Genomic DNA, 24,233 nt, shown 5'->3' with positions numbered 1-24,233 from the left:
TATACCATGGTTCTGCATATATCATGGTACTCAGTATAACACAGTATGGTATGGTACACACGTGGTCAGCAGTAATGGACCTTGATTATCGTGATACCATAAGGAGGGTTGTTGTTGTTGTTCTAGGGTTTAACGCCATTTTTCAGCACAAGATAGGCTATACATGGTGGCCAGTATAACTGGTGGAGGAAGAACCCTGGAAAACCCAGGGAAGAACCACTGACCCATGAGAAGCTATTGGCAGGCCCATAAGGAGGGAGAGCTGTATCAATGTCTGCATTTTACAGAATGTCAGACTCCTGAAATGCATATTTAATTTCTGCATTAGTTTCAGTATATTTCATTCAACCTCTGAAAATTCTGGAAGTCTCTGACTGTGATGCACATTACACAATCAGACGTCTTGTCAGTCATGACATGATTCCAAAAGCTTATAATTAAAGAGCTACGATATATATCATCATTTAAAACCCATATTTAACGGAATAAATAACAAAGAAGTTTCTGACAAAGTGCTATATACATACCCATTGGCATAGAAATTTAGCACCCCCATCCCAAACAAATTTTTTTCCAAAACTGTTGGGGCATACTGTCACAATCAAATGGTGAAAATGACATGTGCTGAATATGCTGATCTTGAATTACATTATTACATGAAAATGGATTACAAACAAGCAAATAAACTATTGAGGAATATTTTTTAAAAGACTCATTAAATACAAAATATACCTACTGGCAAGACACTTAACTTATATATACAAAGAAAATTAGTGTTTTTGTATCAAGACAAATTTAAATATAATTATAAGAGTCTTAGATTCATATACAAATGATTAGTTTTGTAGGAATACAAATTATATATACCTTAATTAGAGAATACTTACATTTGTGTACAAATAATCACTGTTTGTAGCCAGAAAGACTTTAGATCCCGTAGACCTTATCCTGAGAAGAAATTTTTTGTTGTCAGAATGAAGTAAATAAAATACATTATTTTTTACTGATATTAAAACCATCTTCTGCTATCTTACTGTTGTACATGACATCATATTCATGGGTATAAAATTTAGCCAAGAAACCAGAGGCATACTGAAACAATCATACAGTGAACATCAGATACTATGTATATCCTGATCTTTACTGATACTGGTAGAACACACACACAAAGAAAGAAAGAAAGAAAGAAAGAAAGAAAGAAAGAAAGAAAGAAGGAAAGAAGGAAAGAAAGAAAGAAAGAAAGAAGAAAGAAAGAAAGAAAGAAAGAAAGAAAGAAAGAAAGAAAGAAAGAGACAGACAGACAGTTAGACAGACATAGAGAAAGTACAGATACCTGTCCAGTAACACTGGTAGCCTTTCATCTTTGATCACATACTTTTCCACATTTTTCATAGTTTCTGTTTTCAGAGGTCCCTGTTGAGTAATTAAAAAAAGGTCTTTAAAGAATAAATAATCTGGGATGTCAAATTGTAATAAGGGATTCAAACCCAAAATCTAAGCTAAATTAGAATTACCAACAAACACTCTTTATTATATGGTGGTAACTGACTATAAAGGAGACCAAAGATACTCAAAAATGTGTCCCTTGTAGGCAGGTGTCCATTATATCAAGCCAAATCATGGGAGTTAATTTAAGAATGGGGTATTAACTGTTGCCCTTCTTATTTAAATGGGTGTACTTTATATGAAGATTCTGCAATCATAGGTTTCAATGTGTAAACTTCTTTACACATTCATATTTCTGTCCCAAATGTTCATGTGGATTTAATATTGACTCACTGTGAACACCACCATAGTGAGAAGTAACATCATGCCTATTTTTTCAAGTCAATGTATACCATAAAAATCCATTTGACTCAGCTTGAGATTTCTCCATATCCAAAGCTGCATTCCAATCCAGAAAAGAGACTTCAGCTAGAACTGATTCCCTGGAAAAATAAAGAACGCTTCCCCATCTCATTTACACATCCATTTCTTTTAGAAATAAAGCTTTTCCATTTGTACAAAATTTTCCAGTGATTAAAACAACACTCATGTGAAAATTTCCTGAAAATTTTACAAAAATGGTAAGCTGAAAAGATCTGAGTTTGTGTAATATACAGCAAGTATATATGCCCTAGTTGGCTTGACAAGATTTTGTCTGGCCATGTGATTGCACAATGATTCACACCTAGCTGGTGACTGAATTGGTTAACAGTCTACTGCAGTCTTTACAGAATGAGAGTTGATTAACAGATGTCCTATACCAACCTGTCATAATCCTCCATTGAAAAAATTACCCACCACCTCACCCCAGACATAATCCTTCCATGCAAAATGAAGGATAGGGCATAATCCCCCAACCTCCTTTTAATACCAAAAACTTGTTTTCAGTATGACATCATGCCAGGATTCGATTAGAAGATGAGTGATAAATAAACGATACATCCCTAGGAATGTAAAATGGGTTAATTAAACCCCCTGTAAAACATTTTGAAATGGGATAGGGAGAAAAAAAAGAAATGTGACTTGTCATAATATATCTCATATTAGTTTAATTATGGAATGTCATGATTATTGGATAAAATTATTACTTAAAACTTTTTAAGTACTTCACAAAATATAATAATAATGGATGAATACATGTATAATTCTTCATATCTATCAATGTATGATAGGACATTTCCACCCAAATGTCAAGATTTTCGTTGTTTGCAGACTGACATGACTTATAAGTGTGTATACCGGTATGCAGAACTTTGATCTCGAACAGATTTTCCTTCCACAAGTAATAATGAGAAGATGAAGTGTGTGTGTGATTTGGATTTTTAATGTAGCTTTAAAAAAAATTCAGTCATATCACTACAATGTCTGCAGTGTGACAGTTTATAGTGATGTCTAGCACTGGGGCATCAGGTCCCAGACATGTAGCATGATGTCCCACCCAGTCACATTATCCTGACACCAGGCTGACCAGTCCTAACACTAACCTCATAATGCTGAGCGCCAAGTGAGGAAGCTGTTAGTACCATTTATGTAAGTCTTTGGTATGACTCAGCCAGGGATCAAACCCAAGACCTCCCACATCCGAGGCGGACGCTCTAACCACTTGGCCACCGGGGTGGTGTAATGAGAAGATGAATGAAAAGAAATAATGTGGAACCAAGGTAATGAATCTGTATGTTACTTGGCCGATCAGTCCAAAATGTCCTACTGTGGGACAAAAACTTCAAACACTGCACACGTAAGGATCTAAATGTGTTGTATTTAATGTTTATTTGGAATATTGTTAAAAAAAGCTAAGTGATAATGAAAACCAGGAAGCCTAATTAAGTCTGTATGCACTATGATCACCGTAGGATGCCATGACATAAAGACAGCAGTCACGTGATGAAAGACATTCTGTCATTGGGATGTGAGAAATAACCAAGCTACAAATTTAAATTCCTCTTCAGCCACTAACACAAGTATTTCTTTACCACAAACGTTTGGACCATGCAAAATTATCATTTCAGATCAATTCAACCTTTTATATTTGCTTGTAAGTTAGATCAAATGGCAATAGGCCCAGATCTGCCACCACATCATGTGCCAGCAGAGTCTGGGTCCATGCAATCTGTCAGGAGCAATCAGCAGAACAAATACAGAGCCTAATATGCTATAGCAATGTGCAATGGCAGATCAGGTTCCAAGATGTTTGCAGCTGGACACAGCTTATAAACAACTATATGAAAGTTATTTATGAACTGCAATCTAACAAAGATATTTTTAGAGGTATCAGTACAAACATGTATAATGAAACTAAGCTCAAGTACCACATTCTCTGACTGCTGATCACTGTCTAAAAGAAAATCTAGTGCCACATTTCTCTGACTGCTGATCACTGTCTAAAAGAAAATATAGTGCCACATTATCTGACTGCTGATCACTGTCTAAAAGAAAATATAGTGCCACATTCTCTGCTGATCGGTGTCTAAAAGAAAATCAAATGTCATGTAATATGACTGCTGATCAGTGTCTAAAAGAAAATCTAGTGTTTCATTATATGAATGCTGATCACTGTCTGAAAGAAAGTCTAGTGTTATGTTATATGGCTGCTGATCACTGTCTAAAAGAAAATCTAGTGTCACATTCTCTGACTGCTGATCACAGTCTAAAAGAAAATCTAGTGCTATGTTATACGATTGCTGATCACTGTCTAAATGATGATCTAGTGCATTTTATATGACATGATTACTGTCTAAATGAAGATACATGTCATGTTATATGACTGCTGATCACTGTCTAAAAGAAAATCTAGTGTCACATTCTCTGACTACTGTTCACTGTCTAAAAGAAATCTAGTGTCACATTCTCTGACTGCTGATCACCGTCTAAAAGAAAATCTAGTGTTATGTTACAGGACTGCTGATCACTGTCTAAAAGAAAATCTAGTGTCACATTCTCTGATTGCTGATCACTGTCTAAAAGAAAATCTAGTGTTATGTTATATGACTGCTGATCACCATCTAAAAGAAAAGCTAGTGTCACATTCTCTGACTGCTGATCACTGTCTAAAAGAAAATCTAGTGTCATATTCTCTGACTGCTGATCACTGTCTAAAAGAAAATCTAGTGTCACATTCTCTGACTACTGTTCACTGTCTAAAAGAAATCTAGTGTCACATTCTCTGACTGCTGATCACCGTCTAAAAGAAAATCTAGTGTTATGTTACAGGACTGCTGATCACTGTCTAAAAGAAAATTTAGTGTCACATTCTCTGACTACATGTACTGATCACTGTCTAAAAGAAAATCTAGTGTCATGTTATATGACTGCTGATCACTGTGTAAAAGAAAATTTAGTGTCACATTCTCTGACTGCTGATCACTGTCTGAAAGAAAATCTAGTGTCACATTCTCTGACTACTGATCATTGTCTAAATGAGAATCTAGTGTCAAGTTACATGACTGCTAATCACTGTCTAAAAGAAAATCTAGTGTTACATTCTCTAACTGCTGATCACTGTCCAAATGATGATCTAGTGTGATGTTATATGACTGCTGATCACTGTCTAAAAGAAAATCTATTGTCTTGTAATCTGCTGACTAATACACTGTCTGTTAACCTTAAATGATGTGCAAACATGGAAACAGACAGAAACTGATTGTTTTGCCACCTTATGTGACGGCCCAGAAAGGTCAAATCAGGACATTTACAATATTTTATCAGATTTCACTTTAAATTGGGATTTTCAACTCAATTTTTAGTAGATTAAATTACAAAAATTGCCATAAGTAAAAACCTAACAAGTACATAATGAAAAAGACCATCATAAAATCATTACAATTACTTTTTATATGTGCACAGTAAAGAATATCTTCTAAATGGCACCTAGAGAAGTACTGTAAGCTTGTAATCTAGGTTCTAGGTTCCAGTTCTTACTTATATCATGACAAACATGTCAGCACTGTGTGTGTGTGTGTGTGTGTGTGTGTGTGTGTGTATATATATATATATATATATATATATATATATATATATATATATATATATATATATATATATATATATATATATATATATGTAGTATGTATGTATGCTATATCAATGATATACCACAAGATAAAATTTCATTAAAAGGAAACAAGGCTTAATCAAGTTTCGTTTTAATGAAAAATTTATACAATGAGTGGTTTATCATTGATACAGTGTACATACTATACATATATTTTAGTTATATAACATACAAATACACATATTTGCACTTTGAATGGAGTTACAATATGCTCCTGGCAACTGTTTATTGACCAAGTGAATGAACTCTTCACATCCCTGCAAGTGTGTCTGCTACAAAATATAGTTCTATGATTTTTCTTCTTGTTCACAATCACAATCTTTTTCAGTTTCTATTTTTATTCACATTTATTAAATCAATATAAGACACACTCATGATTTAAAGATGAAATATAGTTTTTATGAAGAAAGTAGTGCAAACACAGTTACCTTCTTGTACACTGAACCTGTACTGTCAGGCAATCACGTACTGGCTTATGGAAATTAGTGTGGAATAGAAACCAAGTGAAATGACAAACCTAATATATTAACAGTTCATCTAAGTAATTATTCTGCTTTAATTAACATTTCAAAAGACTACAAAATTCTCTCTCTCTCTCTCTCTCCTTTGGATGGCCTGACTAACATTACCATCATTCAAGGTTCAGAGACATTGTTATATGACACATGCGAAAATCCCCAATGCTCACATTTTCATGGATTTTTGCCTGTATCTAGCTATGATAATCTGGGGGGGGGATGCAGGGGCAACCATTTGGACATTTTTATATTTAATAAATAATAATCGTTTTTTAGAACATTATAATAGGTTTAAGAAACAACAACAAAGGATTAAAACAATACAGTATGTGTGCCTCGTAACCAACAAACTGAACATATAGGCCTAGTGTGACTGGCTATTGCAACTATGTATCATTGATATTATGAATACTGTAGATAGATCCCAAGGAAAGTGTAAACATACCATTATGATGAACCAGATTACTGTAAGTTACTTGGTACAAGTTCAGTTTTAATGTTGTCATCAAGCACAATATGTTTTTCTCACTCCAGATTTGTGCTTATTTTGTCATTTATGCACGAGAGGGGAACAGAAAAAAGAAAGGATACAACTTGTACCATTTTAATATTATTTAGAAAACAGGGACTATTAATAATTTTTATCATTATTTTCATGTCATTTATGATTAACGAATTAGTAGAAATTCATCATTGATCGATAGGCATGTGGCTGAAAGAATGTGTATATATTCGCATTAATGCACCATGGGCAGATCACACTTTGATATACCAATCGTATTGGTATATCAATTTGCTTTATACCAACACTTTAAATGCCATGTTATTTAATTAATATATATATATATATATATATATATATATATATATATATATATATATATATATATATATATATATATACATACATATATACATATGTAAAAAAAAATTTTATGTTATATAATTTTTGTACAATGCTTTAGTATTAAAGACATTGGGATACAAAGTCTCTAACTGATGAATCTAGTACAGAGTATGCTTGACTCTAAACTTCCTGTCCAGAAACAATTTTTTTCTTTGTATATTTTTTAAGACCACAACTGACTGTCAGAGTTCCCCCACAAAAAAAATCAATAGGTTTCTTTATTATTCTAAGAACAAAATATCCACAAAATTGGTCAAGGAACTTACTTTAGAACAAATGTCATGCAAAATCAATTTTTCTTTTAGTTAAAATGACCATGACATTTGATCCCTACATCAACAGTGGAAGCCCAACACAAAGTTTGGTCAAGTTACATGGTCTATAACTAAAGTCATTATGCATAAGTGCATTCTTGACTCTGCCAGTAGTCTTGACCTTTGGAGGCCCCCAGTGGCTGAGTGGTCTAAAGTGCTTTCCGTTAAGTATCACTGCCATCTCACCTCTGTCTGTGTGAGTTCAAGTCTCGGATTCGGCTAATGTGGGTATGTGAGAAAGCTTGCCAGTAGCTTCTCGTGGGTCAGTGGTTCTTTCTGGGGGTTTCCTGGGTTTTTTCTCCACCATTAATACTGGCCGCCATGTATAGCCTATCGTGTGCTGAAAAATGGCGTTAAACCCTACAACAACAACAACAACTCTTGACCATTGACCTTTTGTACCCAAAATCAAAAGGCTTCTTTCTTACTAAATGTGTAAGGTATCCACAAACTTTATTGAGATACATGGCTGGAAATTAAATTTGTGTGCAGAAAATCCATTTGTCATCAAACAGCTGCAGTGACAGTGACAGTGACATCTGACAATTTGTCCCACAAACCTTACTCCAGGTGCATGCCATGCACAAGTTTAGTCTGAGTCTGTGATGTATAACTAAAGATATTGAATGGAAAGTATTTTTCTTTTTTCAGTATCATGACCTTTAAACTCAAAATTGATAGGTTTCTTCCTTAGCCCCAAAACAAGCCATCCACATAGTTTTATCCATGTCTATGAGGCATAACTAATGTTATTGTGTGTACACAAATTAATTATTTCAGTTACAATGACCCTGACCTTTGACATGAAAGTGACAAACTTATTTCTTATTCCAAGTGCAAGTCATCCACAAAGTTTGGTAACTGCTGATGGTCAAGTTTTTAGGTTGAAACTATTTTTATTTTATCAGTCACAGTGACCTTGACAATTTGACCTTCTGAACCCAAAATCAATAGGAATCTACCTTACCCCAAGTGCAAGCCATCCACAAAGTTGGGTAACTGTAAATGGTCAAGTTTTTAGGTTGAAAATATTTTTATTTTATCAGTCACAGTGACCTTGACAATCTGACCTTCTGAACCCAAAATCAATAGGATTCTACCTTACCACAAGTGCAAGCCATCCACAAAGTTAGGTAACTGTAGATGGTGGAGATCCTAAGCTACTGGGTTGAACCATTTTTTCTTTTTTCAGTCAGAGTGATCCATCTTACAACCTGTGACCACGACCTTTAACATCAAACTCAAAAGGGTTCTTCCTTACCTACAATGAAAGCCAACCACAAAGTTTGGTCCAGGTTTGTGATTCAGAGCTTATGTTCTTGTGTAGAAACCATTTCCCTTTTTTCAGTCATAGTGACAAAGACCTCAGATCTTTTGTCTTTCTTAAACCAAATGTTAGCTTATGTAACATCTGGGAACGATAGATGTTGCAGAACTCAAGACATCGTACAAAAATGAAACAGATTAATGGATAGCATTATGTCATAGCATGATACACTTCACTTTATGGAGGGCATATGCAAACAAGTTGGTGTTGGCAGAAATGAATTTATGTCATTCACAGTTAAATTATCTAAACTTAAAATTCTTCAAAATGCAATGTCCTCTCTGGTTTGCATTTGCAAGATCTGCATTCCTTACCCCATCCCTAACTTGCAAATGAGATTATGAGGTCTTGCTGACTTACTTTTACTTACTTTTACAAGCACTTTTTCAAGATAAATGTATGAAGCAAGTTACATGACTGTACATTAATTTTAAATACGTCTGTGCTGCTTTGAAGGTAAGAGTTAAAGTAAGCGAGTAAAGTAAGATTGAAAACTAACATCTTTCCTGTGGACATGATCTGTGGCTTGTATCACATCTTGATAGATTGAAGTGTACGTCATTGTCAAGTCCCCAGATTTTATTCCAGTTGGAGTGCTGGGAAAAAAGTTAAAAACACAGATTTTTCAATTATATAGACCACAACAAAAACAAAATTAACAGACCCATCTAAACATTCTTTTAGTACGCATACTGTTTTCTTTTTCCATTAGCATTTGGCTGAAGGTTAGGAGAAAAAAATTCATTAAACTCAGTGAGATGTTGGCTTGATTTGATTGGGAAAATGATGTACCTGTATTATAGTATGTACACAATATACATATACCACCTATTCACAGCATGTACACACCATATATGAACATGTGTGTCACAGTATGCATAGTATATACAAGTACCTATATCATAGTATGCTACAATATACATGTACCTGTATCACAGAATGCATACCATATGCACATACTTGTATCATGGACACATACAATATGCATGTACCTGTGTCACAGCTTGCTATAATATACATGTACCTGTATCACAGTATGCATATAGTATACATGTACCTGAATCCCAGTATGCATACAATATACATGTACTTGTATCAGACATCTACAATATACATGTACCTGTATCACAGTATGTATGCAATATGCATGTATCTGTATCACAGTATGATACCTTTGATGCAATATGCATGTATCTATATCACAATATGCAATACGCATGCATCTTTATCACAGTATGCATGTAATATGCATGTATCTGTATCATAGTATGCATGTAATATGCATATATCTTATCAAAGACACATACAATATACATGTGCCTGTATAAAAGTATGCATGCAATATGCATGTATCTGTATCACAGTATGCATGCAATATGCATGTATCTGTATCACAGTATGCATGCAATATGCATGTATCTGTATCACAGTATGCTACAATATACATGTACCTGTATCACAGGATGCTACAATATACATGTACCTGTATCACAGTATGCATGCAATATACATGTACTTTTATCACAGTATGCTACAATATACATGTACTCATATCACAGTATGCATACAATATGCATTTACCTGTATCACAGTATGCCTACAACATTCTTGTACATGTACCTACAATGCACACAATGTATGCATACTGCATGTATCTCTATTACAGACTGTATAGAACAAGCATAACTTTTGTTTCCATTCACAGCAGACACAATGTTAAGCAATACATACTAAATTTCAGCCTCTTTTCAACAAATAATTTTGAAACTTCCTTCCAAATGTAACAGCTGTATCCTGAATGATATCTAGAATTTTAATGTTATTCCTACTGCAGCCAAATTGCTTGCAATGGATGTCAGTGTTCATTTTGAATATAACAGCAATTTAGACCATATATACTTGTAATGTCTACTGGAGTCCAACCAGTTCTTGTCAGCAACCAGTTCCTGTAATGGCTCTCAAAAAGAAAAGATTTTGACATTTAAATTGGTCCCTGCATTATATAGCTTTTGAAAGGCTCTCAAAGTCTGAAAAGTAATAATCAACATCAAAGTCTAAATGTACTTAAAATAAAAGTGGACCTGACTACAATCAGCACATTTTGTGACCTTTTTGCTCCTATCAACCTAAACCTTTAAGCTAGGGACCTGATAAGATGTGGAGCTGGGTAAAGTTTCATCCAAATATCTGTTTGGGTTAAAATGTTGTGGCCATGACAAGGAAACTGACCAATGACCTGCATTATCTCTTGCAGTGACTTGAAACAGGAGTTACAACTGAATGCTGCATTATCTCTTGACATGACCTTGGCAGGGGTTATGACTGAATGCTGCATTATATCTTGACATGACCTTGGCAGGGGTTATGACTGAATACATGAAACACTGTCAGATCAAGATATATAAGTGGCTACAGTTTCAAAGTCATACTCGTACATGGATAGAGATCACTGTTGAATTTTCTCTTACCATGACCTTCACCATGAGGCATGAGGCACATGGTATGCTTATGTCTTCTATACATGACACATAATTTGCTAAATAACTTTATTGGTTCAAAAGCTATTATCTAGACATAACACAACTACAGAACTAAATTCTGCCCTGCCATGACCTTGACTGTAACACTGGCTATGGCATGCAAGACACCATCTTAAAAATGGCTAAAGTTTCATTATGATGTTCTCAATTGTTCAAAAGTTAAATTTTCTGGATGTGGATATATATGTTACAGAATTATATTTCCCTTGCTGTGAACTAGATCTCTTAAGGCAGGAGGACATGGTGATGGAAAGCGACAAACTGGCTATACATCATATATAAATGGAAAAAAGTTTCAATATAATATTATCAGTGGCTCACAAGTTATGGAATGCTGATAATGAACCCATTCAAGGTTCTATGATTATAAAGCTGAATGAATAATTTGGTTGAAATTAAACAATCCTTAGTATAATAAAGTTGCAGAAACCCAAAAGCAGAGTATTGGAAGCCAAGGGTCATAACTCTTCTAAATAATAATGTGAAACACTTGATATTAAACTCATTCAATGCTTCGTCATTATAAAGTTGCATGACAAATTTGACTGATATCCCAACAAGTTTTGGTCAATTAGAATTGTTTTTGGATTTTTTGTTGGCACTTTTAACTCATTTTTGGTTCTATCATGCCACAGAAATATGAGCCAAGCACTTTTCCCAATAACAGACTGGCCTGGGTGTGAACTGAACCCATGACCACTGGCTAATGAATCCAATGCTCTACCAATTAAGATAATGCAACTGTCATTTTGGTATCTGCTGCATAAACTAAAGTTGTGAGGATGGGAAATCTGAGAGGAATGATGGAAATAACACTCACTCAAGATCTCATCAATAAAATGCTGCATGTTAATTGGCTGAAAATACAACAATCCTCAATAAATTAATAATGCATAAACCCAAGTCAGGATTCTGGGTAATCAGGGGCCATAACACTTATAAATCATAATGATAATTCTAAGTCTAATCAACATAAGCTGCATACCAAATCTGCTTGAAAACAAAAAAAATCTTGGCAACTTGGGGAGTAAAACTGTTTTCCTAACACTCTGATGCTATTAAAATCATGTTTCTGCAATATCTGGAATACTATTGGGTTGTTGGATTTAAGATTCTGCATATCTTTAAATGTGGAAAAAGAATAAGAAAAGATGATAAAAAATTTTTTGGTGGGGGGGGGAGTGGTTTCAATGCAGTTCAAAGCTATGAGAATGACTCTAATTTCTGCACTAAAAATTGAGGCATTATCCAGTGCCAAAGGTTGTTGCAATGGCAGTTGCAACCTTTCTCCATCTTGTGAACCATCTGTATACAGAGACATATGGCTTATGATAGGAGGCTCTGATTTAATGGACTTTACTCTGAAAAAGTAGAGGATTCACTGATGGCCTTGTTAATTCACCAAGGTCAAAAATTATTTTTGGAGGTTTTGATAACTGTGGTGGTGATTCAGGAACACAGAATTTTGTAATATTTCCACATGAAATTTTGCTGTTTTGAAGTGAAGACAAATTCCTAAACCAAAAAGTGGAATAAAGTTTAGTTATTTAACATACATGGGCTGGTATTTGGGTCTGAACAAAAATATCACATGTGGGGTTAGGTAAATTATAACAGAGCTTGCAAGCATACGAAAAAGCCAATTTTGTTCATCTGATATCAAGTGAAATTCATTTGTCTCATCCTCGGAAGGGGGAAGTTCCAATTGCACCCAGACAAAGTACAAGTCCTTGATTGTGCATCAGATCAAGAAACTGGAGGTAAGATTGATTGGCTGATCCGTATAATGTACTCTAAGCTTTCTCTAAGTACATAAAGGTGGCAGCTATATGTTCTTTCTTTATGTATGCTTCTCTAATAAATGATTGAAGTCAAACAATATGGGCCTGTTGTTTCTCTGGCATCTGCATCTACACTGAACATTTTATGGCAGTTTAATGGATTTAGGATACCAGGGCAGCCTATCATATATCATCCATTCCATGGTTTTGCAAATACAGCTTCTTAATGATGTGGGATGATAGCTTTGCAGTTGCACTCTACAAACAGTTGACCCAAACTAAATACATGTTCACATCTTGCCACTCCAGTCGAGCTTTGAAGCACTTTGGCTGTTACAAAAGGCAATAGCTGGCTAGTTTTTGGTTCTCATCGTTGATTCAAATGAGAATCCTTGGCCAATTTCCCTTACTTCGACAAGTTTCCTCATCCAAGTCACTAGTTGAATTATTCCTGGGCAATGTGGTTGAAGTTTTGGTTGGTTTTCTAATAATGTCTGATTATTATCTTGTTACCTGTGTTCTCCAGGTGCTTCAGAGCCAAACAAAAGAGACAGAGATTTACACTCATTTATTGTGTTTCTCAAGGCTACACAGGGTAAAGAAATAGTACTCAACTGACCCTTTCCACCACCCTCTGGGGCTATATGCTTTTGGAAAACATCACCATGTTGATTAATCACAAAAGTCACTTTTTAAACTCAATTCAAAACATTTGTTGTTGTTGTTTTTGGGGTTTAATGCCATTTCTCAGTGCAAGATGGGCTATATGTGGCAGCCAGTATAAGTGGTGGAGGAAGAACCCAGAAGAACACCGTCAAGAACCACCAAACCATGGGAAGCAACTGGCAGAGTTCCCCCATATCCATACTAACTAAGCTTGAGACTTGAACCCATGTGGACAGAGGTAAGATGACAGTGATTGGTAATGGTGAGCACTTTAGACCACTCAGCCACCAGGGCCCCTGCAAAACAGTGATCATAATATCTTTAATAAATCCCCTAAAGCTTGGCAACTAACTGATCAGACCAGGCCCTTCTGACCACCCAACTATCTGGGTGAAGCCAAAGTAGCAGTGGCTACTAGCTATCAGGGTCCTCTCCAACGACACAGGATGCAGCCCACAGCAATCAGGTTGCCCACACTTAGCCGCCTCTTACAACACACAGCAAGGAAGTATTAGGCCCATTCTACAACCCTGAATTTGTAGGAGGCAACAAACAGATGGATGGACAGGATGATGGATGTGATACATTGAAGTGGCATCTCAAGAGGCGTGGACTAGTGATCCACAATACTAAAATCAGAACGAAATCCCCAAGTTTCCAATCTGTGCTCAACCAATCAATGGTAACTTTAGTTTTGAAACATCGATTTTCTTTGGTAACATTAATTTTGATTGGCTGGTCATGAATGTCAAGCTCAAACTCGAACTTGCAACGTTTATGATTTCTAGGTCAGGCTGGTATACTTTGCTCATTTAAACTGATAAAGACAATGAACTATTCCTATGTCTTGAAATTTTGGTGGTAATCATAACACATTTCTCTTCTTTATAATGGAAAAGGAAAGAAAAAGCCGTAACCAAAATGGATTATTTCATTAATCTGATCATGACACTGACAAAATACCATATATACTTACTTATAAGTCGAGTCAAACTTCTAACAAACTGCACCAACCCAGATTTGCTTGCACATTATGCGATGGCAGATCTGGGTCTGTGTAGTTTGCAAGCAAGTATATATGTACTATCACTGACAATTTTTGATTTTCACATCTTCAGTTCTGTAAAATATATCTTATTTATATGTAAGAGTGTTCTTCTGCATGAGCATGGAAGTTGTAAATAAATCGGGGAATAATTTTATGGACATTCACTACAGCATCACAGAATAAAGTATTCTTGAATTTATTGCTGGAGTACAAATCTTTTGGTGATGGGCCGAGTGCAAATCCATGAGATTAATTTGGCTAACATCTATTTTGCACTTTCTTAAAGTTAAATTTTATGGAACTTTTAAAGTTTTAACATTCAGTGTTTAGTCTAACTTAGTCTAAATTGTATTTGCAGTTTTGTTTATGTTCTTACTAATGGCTTTGTTTACATGGAAGGACTACTTCCTTGCCAAACATTTAATGAAGCTGTTGAAAGGAACTACAAACTGTTTGTAATATTTGGAGAACAAACATGTATTCTAAAAAAAATCTTCAGTTGCATTCATTATTGTACTGCAGTTAAGGCAAAAAAAATTGAAAGAACCAAACAATAAATATGCTGCATTTAACAACACAAAATACTTAATGAAAAGTTGCAGATGCACATTAATGTTGAAATTTCCATTTAGAAAAAAAACAGCAAGATAAACATCAACAATAAAAAGATGTTTTTAACCCAAGAATTTCCAAGAATCCAAAAAACAGAAACTGGGAAATTAGGATTTTTTGGGGTCACTGACAGGCTTCCTTAACAATTAAACTCTAAGTACTCATTTATCAGCCAACTGCAAATAAGTTAGACCCTGATTAGCCATCATATAACTTTTATGTGCTTGAAGATCAGGATGTATGTTGTTTAATCTATTGATTAGTCTTACCAAACTGCATAGATCCAGATCTGCCAGCACATTATGTGATGGCAGATTTGGGTCTGTGAAGTTTGCAGTTGGATCCAAGCGAGTATGCAATGTTTATTTATTTCATGCAAGTCACAGATTATATCTTAATCTTAAATAAGATAACCTAAACTGAAAGTAGACTGAAAAAAAGCCTTCTCTTATTTACCTGATGTAATTAGGATTATTAGTGAAGAAGTCCACAATGCAGGCAAGAATGTACAACACTGAAATAAAAAGAAAATCATGAAACACTTATATGTAATATGTGTAAGTACTAACAATAATAAGACACAGGTTATTTGTTATATCTATCACTGATAACTTTCTGATGACGTAACACATGGAATGGCATTACTGTAGTCAACCTCTATAGTATGGCCACTTGTCCTACAGAGAGCATTCTTATCATCACACTCCCCAAAAATTACTGAGATAAAAAAACACTATATATACTTACTTATAAGTCAAGTCAAACTGCAAACAACACGCATCCTGATCTGCCATAGCATGATGAGCCTGTAGATCAGGGTCTATCTTGATTGTTTGATTGTTCTACTGATTACTTCTAACAAACTGCAGAGACCCAGATCTGCTGGCGTTTTATGCGATGGCTGCTCAGGGTATGTGCATTTTGCATCTTATAAACAAGTACATATGGTACCAGGTATCCTTTTCACATACAGTACCAGACTGCTAGATTTGACAATATATCCTATTACGATATGAGCAAATTGTGTCAGATCGAATATTTCTAAGCTCAAAAATGAGCACTAATATAAACTGTACCTCTGGTTCCCTATCATCATACATTATTAAGTTGCAGATGATGTGGAATATGTACATGTTCATATTAAATACAGTCAAGACTGTACTGGTGGGAACTAAGTGCCTTTTCAACTGACACGATTATGCAGCTAAACTAGGCTGACCTGGATGGGAATCAAAACTGTAACCCTTGGATTGCTAGTCTAATACATTAACAATTATTTTTCATTTCATAAACAAACCTGCAATATATTATAAAAATACATGCAAGGTAATAAATTTTTATTTCTCAGAGACCATGACTGTCTTGAATTCAGAGGAAAAAAATTCTGACTGAGATGGCACAGGTACATCAATTCCTAAATCAAAGCGTACCCTGTTAAACTACAGGAAAAGACAGTGAAAGCAAACAAGAAACTACTGGCTTCAAGACTTCCCTTTATTTCCTTGTTAGGATTCATTAATACAGCAAATTCTGAAAAAAAAATAATCCTCTAAAAATTCAACCACTAAGAATTCTGGTTCTGCTATGTGACTAGAATGACAGGATATTAACATCTTATATACATTGTTCCACCCAAATATTATTTGCCTTTCTATTTGATGATATTTGAGTTGATAAGTATACCATTAATGCAACAAATATTGTCAATATTGAATATTTGAAACAGGGCTTGAATCTTATGTTTGAGTGTTGCATGAACCTGTTGTATAAGCAGAACAGGTGCCTGTGTACATGTACTGACAGTAAAGTTGCAATTTAGGCAAGGTAGGTGTTTATTTAATTATATCTGATTTAATATATATTTATTTCAATTTAATTGTCAGTTTTTTTTACTACGTGCAGAAGTCTCGCTAGGATTTTAAAACTAGGAGTCCAGGACTCCCATTTTGGTAAAAATGGGAGTCCCAACAGCAGAAGTTGCAGTCCCCTCCCAAAAAACTGCAAATTTGAAGAACTACTGGTTGCCACTAAGTTTAATTTCTACATTCTTTAAAACACTGACATAGCTCTTGCTTGTCCATCAGAGTGAGACTAAATTTTGTCAGTCCAAAGAATGTATTATTCCAAGCACTAAGCTAGGCATCACATACTTTCTTACATTTAGCTACTTTCCCATCCGAACTATCAGTTCAAACAACTTGAGTACTCTTCTGAATCTCATTACAGTCTTCGTCAGTTTGCCGTTTAACCCCCAAATACTTATCCAAATTTGCAAATGGCATTTTGTCTAAGTCTCAAGATGTCTTGTTGAGTCACGTGCATTGCTATGCTCAGAAATTAACACAAAAATAAAATATAAATTTGTTTATTTGATGTACTCTTATAAATGACCACATGTACATGTCTGGGTCTTTCTGCCTCTGAATTCAATCACAGTAAATATCAATACATTGTCCCACCCAGCCACCAATCAATGCAATCGAACCTGCCACCTAGCTATTGAATCATGTTCTTTTGACGTACTCTTATAATGGCAACATATTCATCAATGGGTCTTTCAGCCACTAAATTCTGTCATTGTAAATATCAGCATGGCTAATTAATCAACACATTTCCCACTAATTTTACCTTGACTGTTAGTTTATAAACACTAGATGTTGATCTAAATCCTGACCTTGATTCAAAATTTGAAGCTACCACATAAACAAGTTCTATTTTCATTTTAAAATGATTGGTTGTTGTTGAGGTCATGATGGGACTTCGTGTTTAAGATGTAAACAACTTGTTTATTTTATTTCTTGAGTAAAATGATTGGTTTTTGTCAGGGTCACACTGGGTGGACGTGATCTTCAACAAGTACTTAATTTCTATGAGCTTCCAGCTTCTATGATCACGTGACCCCCATTTACGTTTTAGAAGATGATATAACCTTTGTTTGGGAGAATTATTCTCAGTAGAAGTTGGGCTGTTACAATGGAAGTTGTATGTTGTCCTGTTTGGAGTTATTTCGAATAACTGGGATTGGAGTTATTTCAAATTACATGGATTCAAAAGGATTAATTCTTTTATCCTGGAAAATACATGTGCTCATGTGAGATTCTTAATCAAAGACAGTTCTTATAAGAAATTTATTTAGATTTCCAAAATTGGAGTGATGATTCTTGTTTCTACATGGAACTGTAGACTTAAGTTACAGCATACATCATCGTCTTCCATCTTGGATTCTCATCTTGATTTGAACTTGAAATCAGTAGAACATCTTGTTATTAGGACTTCAAAATTTTATTTGTGGATTATTTTGGATTTGATTCTTAAAACCATAAGTTCATATTTTTTTCATTTTTACAGAATTTTTCCAGGAAAATAAATTATTATATTTTTTTTTATCAAAGCTTGTTGTTTTCACTCCTTCTTGTGTTACTGGTTATTTGAGCCTAAACATAAGAATTGGGCATTCGTCCTAAGGATAATTTCAAATTTTGGATAGAATATTCCAGAAAACTTTTTTTGTTTTTTTTTAAATTTGAATTCCACGTTTTTTAAATCTTAGTGAAATCAGCAAACTTTTTCTAAAATGTCATCAAAAGTTGAAATCTTTCTTTCAAATCCTACCCAGGAACAATTAGATCTTTTCGAAAAAGATGAATTGATTCAACTTGCTAGAAAATATGATCTTTCTGTGGTAAAGGCTGTGGTAAACAGGAAATTAGAAATAGTTTTGCTCAGTATTTGGTAGAAAAGAATGTTTTGGATAAAAGTGCTTTGGTTTCGATCAGTAAATCTGTATCAGCCTCTGACATAAAAGAGGGAATTAGAATTAAAATACAAGATGGAATTGGAGTTCAGGAAGCTAGAACTTCAGAAAGAAGAAAGAGAGAGATATGCAAATGCAGTTACAAGAAAAACAAATGCAGTTACAATATCAGAAAGAGGAGAGAGAGAGAGACAAACAGATGCAAATGCAGTTAGATAAGGAAGAAAGAGAGAAAGAAAGACAAACACAGTTACAGAAAGAGCAAATGCATTTACAATTGGAGAAAGAGAAACAAGAGAGGGATATCAATGTAGAATGAAAGAAATGGAACTGGCATGTGAAAAGCACATTCATACAAGTTTTGATCTCACAAAGAATATTAGATTAGTGCCCCCTTTCAGAGAAAAAGAAGTTGACAAATATTTTCCTTATTTTGAAAAAGTTGCTGAAAATTTGAAATGGCCAAGGGAGCATTGGACTCAATTATTGCAATGTGTACTCACTGGTAAAGCTAGTGATATTTACCATTCACTGTCAGTTCAACAAAGTGGCGACTATGATATGGTCAAAGAATGTATCTCATGGGGTTATGAGTTAGTCCCTGAAGCTTATCAGCAAAAATTCAGAAACTATAGAAAAGAAGCTGGACAAACTCATGTCGAATTTGCTAGAGAAAAAGAGCAGTTATTTGATAGATGGTGCTTAGCCAAGAAAGTTGAACAAGATTATAAAAGTCTTAAACAACTTATATTACTTGAAGAGTTCAAAAACTGTGTCCATAGTGAGATTAAGTCTTGACGAGCATCAGATTGAAACCTTGGAAAATGCTGCTCGAGTTGCTGATGAGTATTCTTTAACTCATAAAGTTACTTTTGTAAATAAGACTTCTATTCAACAGTCTTCTGGCAGAAAAGTATTTCAGCCTAATACAAGCCCTCCTAAAACTCGAACTGGCACAACTTCTAAAAATCAAACTTTAGAGAAGCTTGATTCAAGATCCTTGTCTCTTCCTATGCATACCTATTGCAAGAAAAAATGACAGGTTATTTCTGATTGCTACAAATTAAAAAATAGGCATCAGAATCAAGACAGACCTATTCCAAATGCTCCTATTTCTAAGAGGTCAAGGTCACAGTCATGTATTGAAAGCAATACATTTGTTGGTCTAATAAACCCGTCTGATTTTATTATGGGGAATTATGAACCATTCATATCGAACAGTTCTACGTCACTCTTGGGTGATTCGGCCAATCCTATCCCTATTAAAATTTTAAGGGACACAGGAGCTTCTCAGAGTCTTTTATTGTCAGGTACTTTGTCTTTTTCTGAGAAATCTTCTTCTAATGAGAGTGTTCTTATTCAGGGAGTAGAGTGCGGCTTTGTTAATGTTCCTCTCCACTGTGTAAATTTGTCATCAGACTAAGTCTCAGGACCTGTGATAGCTGGAACAGTCTGTTTTACCCATTGAGGGCATTCATTTATTACTAGGCAACATCCTTACTGGATGCAAGGTTGTGGTTAATCCACTTGTAACTGACAAGCCTTGCTTGAATCAGAAAGTGGATCCAATTGAAAAAGAATTCCCTGATTTATTTCCAGCTTGTGCAATTACCAGAGCTATGGCAAAGAAAGCTCTTGAGAATGAAGTAGATAAGGAAAGTATTCCTTTAGCTGATACATGTATTGGTCAGGCTTTTGATGAGGTCACTTTCACTCCTTGTTTGGATCAATCAGAAGGTACTGATCACAATGATCCTCTTTTAATGACTCATTCTCTTTATCTAATCAGGGTGATAAATGACAATCACTTGTCGTCAAACAGGAAAAAGATCCTGAAATCTCCTGTTTGTTTCAAAGGGATATTAGTGAAACTGAAGCTACTAAAGTTCCTGTCTGTTATTTCATTAAAAATGGAATTCTTATGAGAAAATGGAGACCTCCTGAGGTACCTGCTGATGACAAATTGTCAGTAACTATCAAACTGTAGTTCCAAAACCTTACAGACATGAAATACTTAGTCTGTCCCATGAAACTCCATTGGCTGGTCATTTCGGGGTCAATATAACTTATCACAAGATTTTATCTCACTTCTATTGGCCAAAAATTAAAAGGGATGTTGGTAAATACTGTAGATTTTGTCATACCTGTCAAATGGTAGGAAAACCGAATCAGAAATTTCCCAAGGCTCATATACAACCTATTCCTGCCTTTGACAAACCATTTAGTAGAATTATGGTAGATTGTGTTAGGTCCCTTACCCAAGACCAAGTCAGGTAACCAATACCTGTTGACCATTATGTGTGCATCAACAAGGTTTCCAGAGGCAATTCCCTTGAGGAATATAAAATCTAAAACAATAGTAAAAGCTTCGATAAAGTCTTTTACTCACTTTTGGCTTCCCAAATCTGTCCAATCGGGTCAAGTGTCATATTTTAGGTCTGGAACTTTCCAGCCTATATTGCTTGAATTTGTCATTCAGCAATTCAAGTCTAAAGTGAAATTATGGCTTGACAGAAATAAAATGGAGAGAACATTTGAGTTTGATAATAATGGAGTTCTCTCTCTCTCTCTTGCTCATTCTTCAAATTTTTCTTTGGTTTAGATATTACAGTCTTTACAAGGTTAAGAAGAAAATGAATTAGTTAAATTATAATATTAGTGTTCCTGGGATCTAAATAAATTATAGGCGTACCAGTATATTGAAAGAGATAGCCAGGTTAAATATGGAATTAATTCAGTTGTACCTGTCCCGCTCAGTGAAGATTTATGTGAAGGAATATCATCAGATTCTACTGATACTGGAGTGACAAATCTTTGGAATTCAGAAATTATGAAAGATCTAGACCAGAAACTTTCACATTTGCAACAGCAAGAAAGAAATGAACTTAAACAGTTATTATTTGAATATGAGCACTTATTTTCAGATGTTACTACAAGAACAAACAAAATTTTCCATGACAATGAAATTGTTAATTCTAAACCTGTCAAACAACACCCATACAGGATAACATTCTCAAACAGAAATACTTGAAAAAAGAAATTCAATATTTGCTGGAGAATGATTTTAAAGAGCCTAGTAAAAGTGACTGGAGTTCACCATGCATACTTATTGCAAAACCAGAAAAAAAATTATGTATGTGAACTGATTATAGGAATGTGAATAGTGTGATAAAACAGATTCATTCCCATTACCAAGAATAGATGACAGTATTGATAATATCGGGAGTGCCAAGTATGTCACTAAATTTGACCTTCTGAAAGGATTTTGGCAAATTCCACTAACGGAAGAAGCAAAGAAAATGTTGGCATTTGTGATTCCAGATGGGCTTTACCAATATAAAGTAATGCCGTTTGGGATGAAAGGGTCGCCAAGTACATTTCAACATCTCATGAATATGATTACCTTTGGTCTAGACAATTGTGATGCTTAGATTGATGATGTCATCATATACAAAGACATCTGGAAAGAACATTAAGCAACAATTCAGAAATTCTATGACAGGCTCACAGATGCATGTTTGACAATTAAGTTATCGAAAAGTGAGTTCTGCTGTGCTAGTCTAACTTTTCTAGAACACATCATGGGACATGGACAAGTTAAACCTATTGATGCTAAGGTCAAGGCTATCTCTGAATTTTCTGTGCCTGTTAATAAAAAGCCACTAATGTGATTTTTAGGTATTGCCGGATACTATCAAAAAATTGTGTTCCAATTTTTCTATAACTGCTGAAGCCCTGATAAATTTATTGAGCAAGAAAAACAAGTTCCTTTGGACTGAAAAATGTTAGGAGGCTTTTGACAAGTTGAAAGCCACACTTAAAAGCATGCCAGTTCTTACAGCTCCAAATTTCAGCCAATCTTTTAAACTGTCTTTGATTAAGAATCTCACATGAGCACATGTATTTTCCAGGAAAAAAGAATGAATCCTTTTGAATCCAAGTAATCTGAAATAACTCCAATCCCAGTAATTCGAAATAACTCCAAACAGCAGAACATACAACTTCCAGTGTAACAGCCCAAATTCTACTGAGAATAATTCTCCAAAACAAAGGTTTTATCGTCTTCTAAAATTTAAACAGGGGGTCACCTGATCAAAGAAGCTGGAAGCTTGTAGAAACTAAGTATTTGTCCACCCAGTGTGACCCTGATGAAAACCAATCATTTTACTCTAAGAATTAAAAAAAATAAAAACATTGTTTACATCTTAAACATGAAGTCCCATCATGACCTCGACAACAACCATTCATTTTAAAATAGAAATAGATCTTGTGTACGTGGTTGCTACAAATTTTGAATCAAGGTCAGGATTTAGATCAACACCTGGTGTTTATGGACTAACAGTCAAGATCAAATTATTTTCTGAAAAAAGTATCATCTCTAGAGAAATTTACATTACAAAAGCATGTAATAAAAAATGAAAAAGAATTAAAACTGACAAACAATTAAATTGAAATAAATATATATTAAATCAGATACAATTTAATCAAATATACATAAAATATGGATAACTCTTTGTATCTATCCTATCCTATTAATTTATATGAAGGAAGATCATTTCAAATGCAAAATCTACACTGATATCTGCAAATGTTACTGACATTATCTCAATCTTTGTCTGTTGAAATAACTAGTGTCAAGACAGAATTGTATACCAGCACAAGTCATGTTGACAAGATTGACTCAAGCCATGATATCACAATAACATGAAGAATGTACACAAAAAGAATCCTACAATTCAGAATCTAAAATAAAAATAAAGGCATATAAACAGGACAATTTCAAGATAAAGAGCAGAAAATGGAATCATTTGATTTATGTTTCTGTTGTAATAACCAAAGATATCGATACCAGAAGCAAAAAAAAGTCAACAAACTCTTGAATGTTGTTGATCTTATCAGTTTAATGCCATTTGTCAGTATATGACAGGTTCTACATTGCAGCCAGTATACTGGAAGAACCCAGGGAAAATCCTGAGAAGAACCATCAACCCATGGGAAGCTACTGACAAGCTTTCTCACATACCCAAGTTGGCCGAGACTTTGAGTTGAACCCATGTGGACAGAGGTGGGATGTCAGTGTTTAGAGAATGCCCTTTTGGCCATCTGGGCCAGCCATTTCTTAAAAGAATCACTGAAAATCTTGAACAATATCATCAACATGCTTTACATAGCAGTACATTGGTTGAAATAAGATGATGATCCCAACATAAAAACCAACTATTATCTTCAG

The 24,233-nt window shown here is 34.7% G+C and overlaps 1 protein-coding gene across 2 annotated transcripts in view; it reads right to left on the bottom strand.

Annotated features, from left to right (window-relative positions):
* Positions 1-24,233, bottom strand: part of LOC149772705 (cytosolic purine 5'-nucleotidase-like) — a 329,115-nt gene that overhangs the window by 135,405 nt on the left and 169,477 nt on the right. For both annotated transcript variants that reach the window (XM_089947470.1, XM_089947471.1), the window contains 4 exons: positions 15,706-15,763; positions 9,102-9,198; positions 1,334-1,413; positions 888-948 (listed from right to left, as the gene is read on the bottom strand). In XM_089947470.1, coding sequence (XP_089803596.1) covers positions 888-948; positions 1,334-1,413; positions 9,102-9,198; positions 15,706-15,763 — 296 coding nt within the window. The remainder of the gene's footprint in view (positions 1-887; positions 949-1,333; positions 1,414-9,101; positions 9,199-15,705; positions 15,764-24,233) is intronic.

This window comes from Sinohyriopsis cumingii, unplaced genomic scaffold (genome assembly GCF_028554795.1).
Source record: "Sinohyriopsis cumingii isolate HCF-2022 unplaced genomic scaffold, ASM2855479v2 utg001237l, whole genome shotgun sequence".
Lineage (NCBI taxonomy): Eukaryota > Metazoa > Mollusca > Bivalvia > Unionida > Unionidae > Sinohyriopsis > Sinohyriopsis cumingii.
The sequence above is the reverse complement of the archived record's forward strand: the minus strand, read 5'-3'. Positions and strand labels throughout refer to the sequence as shown.